This window comes from Micropterus salmoides, unplaced genomic scaffold (assembly GCF_014851395.1).
Source record: "Micropterus salmoides isolate LMB-PRFRI ecotype aquatic unplaced genomic scaffold, ASM1485139v1 Ms_hic_scaffold_21, whole genome shotgun sequence".
NCBI classification, from domain to species: domain Eukaryota; kingdom Metazoa; phylum Chordata; class Actinopteri; order Centrarchiformes; family Centrarchidae; genus Micropterus; species Micropterus salmoides.
Window position 1 is genome coordinate 23,803,006 of NW_024041262.1, and position 5,944 is coordinate 23,808,949.

At 38.7% G+C, this 5,944-nt stretch overlaps 1 protein-coding gene across 1 annotated transcript; it reads left to right on the plus strand.

The window, feature by feature from the left end:
* Nucleotides 1-512: 512 nt before the first annotated feature.
* Nucleotides 513-4,991, plus strand: LOC119915943 (keratin, type II cytoskeletal 1-like). Its single transcript, XM_038735743.1, has 3 exons — nt 513-586; nt 2,230-2,393; nt 3,636-4,991. The coding sequence occupies exon 3, from the start codon at nt 3,728-3,730 to the stop codon at nt 4,838-4,840; it is 1,113 nt and encodes a 370-aa protein (XP_038591671.1). The 5' UTR covers nt 513-586; nt 2,230-2,393; nt 3,636-3,727; the 3' UTR covers nt 4,841-4,991.
* Nucleotides 4,992-5,944: the final 953 nt, after the last annotated feature.

Below are 5,944 nucleotides of genomic sequence, written 5' to 3' on the forward strand. Positions count from 1 at the left end.
GTCTGAACCTAGCAGCTCCTAAAACTAATTTACTATCTAAACTCTATCTAAAATCTAAACTCATTTAGATTAGATGAAAATTTAATGACTCCTGAGGAGAAGCTGAGTTGTCACATTAGCAGAGAAGGAGCAGGAGAGAGATGATGATCAACGGAGTGAGGCGTAAGATTCAAGCAATTAGAAACGAGTGAAAGCAGGTTTTTGGTTTACAGGTTCAATGTGAAAGTGTTCATCACAACAGACGGTGACGGATTTAAAGAAAAACAAATTCAGATGCTTCTGTACAAGACACGAGGAATCACTGAACGGTTTGATAAGAATGAAAGTGATGTAAATAATATGTCGTGACCTTCACCGTCTCCAGATATTGTTTGGAAATGATCTCCGGATTGTAAGTGACAATGAAGTCGTAGCACTGTTTAAAGGAATAGTTGACATTTTGGGAAATGCAGATTGACGGCAAACCGAAAAGTTGCATTTGTGACGTCCTAACTGTTTCTCTCTTTGACTGAAGCTAACGTCAAAGAGCTTCCATGTGTAGATGATGTGAAGAAAGGACCAGGGGTCGTTGGATTAAACTCATCAGGTGAGAAACATCTGTGCATGGAACATCGCCAAGTGGCCTAGCTAGTAGCAAGCAATGAACGTTAGCTTAGCATTACAGTGTTAGCATGTTGTTGAAAATAGAATGCAAGTTTTGGTTTCAGGTAGAGATGCGTGCTGTAAGTATTTCTTAACAAACTTGACATAAGTACTTGTAGTATTTTACTTTTAACAGTGAGTGCCGTACAACCTGACACCAGCACTTCCTCTTCTCTTAATGAACAGAGCCTTGGATCTGCACTGTGGCAAACGACACTAATGAGTGTTAATGTGCTCCTTTGTTTACCCTCGGGGAGATAAACCTGAGGCTAAAGGTCATCCCTGACTGGATGTGTGAGTCCTCTCCTCAGCCACAGCTTGCCAGGATGAGCTACACTTGTTTTTTAGCAGTTTCTCTGCCCCCTAGTGGCCACAGATATATTACTGGGTCCTTAAAGCAGGTTGAACAAACATCAAAACAATACAAGGCCACAGTGTTGGGAAGGCTAATTTGTAAATGTAATTTGTTACCGATTACAAGTTAATGTATTTAAAATGATATAATAGTGTAACTAGTTCAGTTACTTTATCAAAGCAATGTAATTTATTACATTAAATTTTTGATTGATGAATGTTTTCAACTGTTTTCAAAAGACAGCTTTGAGGCAGTGTAATGCAGACGGGCGGCGCTGCAAATTTAAACATGAGAACCAACCAAAAGCATCAGAACAGCATCAAACTTTACTAAACAGCTGTGGGCTGAAATGGCAAAGGAAGATGACGTGCACGTAAAAACATTCAAAGCAACTAAATGAATATTATTAATTAATATTAACATATAGATGTTAATTTTTACAGAAAATATTCATGTAATCATGAACATTTTAATCATTTAATTAAATTTTCCCAGGGACTGTAATGGATTTTTGGAAAGTTACATTTGTTTTTTTTAATAAAATGACTTAACTAATCCACAACACTGCACGGCCACTAAGTTGTTGTTATTGCTGACTAAGCTTAGCTAATCCAGCAGACACAGCTAATTAAACAATTTTAAATTAGTATTTATTTTTCAGATGTTTAATTTTAAAAAGATACATTTCAACTATAAGAGAACTGAATAATTAGCACATATTTAAAACTTTAAAAATTGATATTGTCTTCATGGGAATTACAGAATGAAGTCTTCTGTATACCGTCTGTGTCAATATTATTTTTAGTTTTGTGTGTATATATGTCTGTTTTTTTCCTCTTTGCTTCTCTTCTTAAATCTGAGCTGCGTGCGGTTTTATTTCTACTTCTGCTTCCTTGTCACGACTGAACTCGGCAATGCAAAGAATTCTCCTCCATGCTGGCTTTAAAGTTCTGCTTTTGTTAAAACTGTAAACTGTTTTGATACAACTGTATGAGACTTTAGGAGGCTGTAGTTTGTGGTGCTGTTCAACTGTTTTGCATTATTTAGTCCACACCTTGTATTTGTAAATGGGGTGGACAAAATAGTAAACACCTGTTGTATTAGACTGCACTAGTTTTGAGTGTTTATACTGTCTGTAACCGTTATACACCGTTTATAAACTGATGTAGTTATTCTGCTAGTTAGATGTGAGCGGTTTTATCATTGCCAATGTGTTTCCTTTATTTTGACAGGAAACTGTGTTTTACTGTAACAGCTCCTCCCTGCTCTTTCCCCGAAGAACAAATCAAAATGTTCTGATGTCATCTTCTGGATCAACGCCACAACGCCATCTATTTAGAGCGGAGGAGGCATCACTGAGGCAGCTGGCGTTTCATTCAAACAAGCGGAACAGACTGTGAGTATAAGAAAAACACCTGAATTTGTGTCTTTAAAAAGTTGCATTTTGTCCTCTGTGTTGTCTGCAGGACCAGAATGCACCTCAGCAGCTTGTTGCTGAGATTTTAAATGTCATCATCGGTGTGTAAACCTGTTCAGGTAGCAGGAGGAATGAGACTCCAGGAATTCACTTTCATCATCCAAAAGTGGAACAACACTGTGTGGGGAAAACGTCCAAGGGCCAGTGTTGGACTGTGTTACTTTTTATTTATTACTCCTTAAACAAGAGAAAATACTACTTTAATTATTATTCGGTATTAATTACTTAATTAACTAGTTACGTTTGTCGTTATGTTACTACATTACTTTTACTACGTCCCCGTTGCCACGCCCCTTCTTAAAAAGTGATGGACAACCTGTTCAGCAGCACACTTTAGAAATGAATCAACGTTACTGGAACAATAATTCACTCTGAAACCAGATGGTGCAATACAGAATATTGTTTACATATAGATGGCGTTTCTTAAGGACACTGGCTGAGATTAAAATAACAAAGTCACTCCTCTCTTTTGAAAAATTTTCTGCACATAAAACATACTCTGCATTATCATCTAAAATTTTTAGATAGTTCAATTACATTTGTATTCAGAGTGTCAAGTGATTACTTGTATGTGAAATAAGTCAGTCGTGGTGATAAATCCAGTGAACGTTCACTCGACTCGGCTGTTCTCTGTAGCTCTGCAGAGCATTTTTGCGTCTTTCATCTTGAATTCTTAGATTTACAACAACTTTACTGTTTTCTCACAGCTCTTATCAGCATTGTAGGCGGCTGTTTTCAGAGAAAAAGCTCTTAAAAACCCACAGAAACAGTTGGTCAGTAGCTTGCCGGTGAACAAAGCGGAGCATTAAGCAGCTAAAGAGCCAGATATTTTCCTCAGGAGTTGGTGGAGAGTAAAAACAGAGCTAAAAGGAGAGTAAATATTTGGCAGGTAGACAGATGCATAACTCCACATAATTGATCATGTTGCTCTGATTGTTGTGTAAATATGCAGCTGTGTTAAATGCAAATTTAATTAAAAATAGTATAGACCTGTAAATATTTGAGTGGCTCTCTTCAGTTTCCAGAGATTTTGAGCTGCTGGCTGTTTGAGATGCTTTTTCTCCGCACATTTCTTGTCAGAAGTTGTAGAAGTTTTATTGCCTGAGACATTGGATTCAGGTCAGCAAGTTTGAAATTGTTCTTTTGTTTTTTCAAACGCAGGAAGGAAAGTAAGGACTCCTGGTTTTGTTTGTGGGAATTTACCATCTATTTGTGCCTCTTAAGCTTCGTCCTGAACCCTCAGCTCTCATCAAATGGACGACTTCGCCTCGGCATCAGCTGGATTATCGTCACAGGGAAACATACAAATGGAAAATTTATTTGATTTTGCGGACCGTGAAGTTTTTGCCACTTCAGTCGACCTGAAAGGAGAACTCATCACAAGTTTGACGTCTTTCATAAAGCTCTACAGTCAGCGCAGAGACCGTCTTCAGAGAAGTTCAGAGAGCTTCATGCTGACAGCTGCTCGACTTCATGATGATATGCACAAGGAAGTTTCTGAGAAAAAGACGGGCCGAGGTCTGCTCACTGTGTTCGGAGGAGTTCTTGGTGCACCTTGGGGGGGCGTTTTTGGTGCAGCATTTGGGGCATTTGGAGCAGTTACTGCCACAGCTTGGGCCTGGCTTTGCGATGATATCAACGCTCTCTGTGTAACCGGTGGGTTTGTCTGCAGTGTATTTGGTGGTGTTGTTGGGGGAGCGTTTGGTGGTGTTGTTGGGGGAGCGTTTGGTGGTGGTGTTGGGGGAGCGTTTGGTGGCGGTGTTGGCGGTGCAGTCGACGTAGAAGCCACTGGTGGTCCAGTTTATGGTTTCGTCAGGGAAGCAGCGTGGTTCACCATCGGCTTTGCGGCCGGTGTTGCGATCGGTGGTACTTACGGTGGGGCGGTCGGTGCAGCAGGCGGTGCAAGTGGTGGTGGTTTCGGTGCGTTGTGTGGGAAAAGGCTTGCTGTCAATGTACTGGAAAGCATTAGTGTTTTTTTCAGAATGAAAGTTTCAAAAGCACAGAAAATTAAGTCTGAGAAGGTGACTGTGGAACAGAAAACTCAAGATTTCAGGGAAACTATCAAACCGCTGGTGGAAGAGCTGAAATCACTCAAAACCATTTGTGATCAAATGGCCGCCAGTGCTTTTGTGCGCGTTGTAGCTGGACAAACCGCCAAGACGCTGGCTTTTGTGACCACGATGGAGAAAACAATCGTTGACTCTCAGAAGGCCACAGATATGCTACAGTTTGTTTCCAGTGTTGAAGAAGCAGCGAGACAAAGTAAGACGATCACTGAGGAAGTGGAGAAGACGAGGGAGGAAGCAGAGAAACTGAGGCTGGTACAGAGACACAACAGCGAACACGTGGACTTCTTACCACACTAACTTCAGATTCTTCAGAAAAACTGAATCGTGTCCCTGCTTAAAATTGATTTGGGAAGAAATTAAATAATTACAGTAGCCATAGAAACTTTTATTTTACATATGTGTCAGTGATAATAACAGACGTGAAACTCTGAACCAAAAGAAATTGGTACCTATGTACACATGTTCTGTAAATATACGATGGTACAGACAGTTTGGGGTGAAGTGAAAGATGATTGGTCGCTATGATATGATTTGTGAATCAACCTTTCAGTGAATACTGGCAGCTTAATATGTGAAAAATACCCATAAAGCAACACTAATAGGAATACTGTTGCATACAGCAGCAAAGACTATCCCTAAATTTTAGATTTCTGTAGATCCACAATGGAAGATTTAAAACATAAGGGGGTGTTAAATGGCAAATACGCTTATTCGCTTTCTTGCTTTCATGGATTAGAACAGTGATGCCACTGTCATGCCGCTACGCATAGCTTTTTACTTTCTTTATTAATACCAGAAAATTATAATTAATTATAATAAATGAAAGGTGGGGGTGGTTTATATATTATTCTCTATGTACGATGTCTTCATGTACTCCAGGGTGGTTTGTGATACAATAAAGTTTTATTGTTTATGTTTGTTGATTATATTTTGTATCGTTAATCTAAATCTTTAAATAAGTAATGAAATTATCAAAATAAATAAAGTAGCGGAAAACTTCCTAAAGTACCTCAAAATTGTACAGTTCTTGAGTAAATGATAGAAACACCTCATTATAATGTTAGTCCAGTTCACCATCACTGACCACAACCTGAACAATAAACGTTTAGTTAAATTAAAAACTGACGGTGTCAACAAAAACTTGAAAAAGTTGAATTTATGGCTCAGGGTTAGGGGTTAGGGGGTGTTGCTCAGATGTTGTTCTGCATTAGATTTTACCTTCTATTTTTAATATACGTAATGTACTGTTTATTGTAAAGAATCTTGAAATAAAATGTATTATTATTAATAAAGTGGCCACTGAGTGTATATATTATATAATATTTTGCAGTGTTTCATCAATGAAAGATTTACAAGACTCTTCTCACCAGTGTGAAGCTTGTGTGATCGTCACTGTAGAGT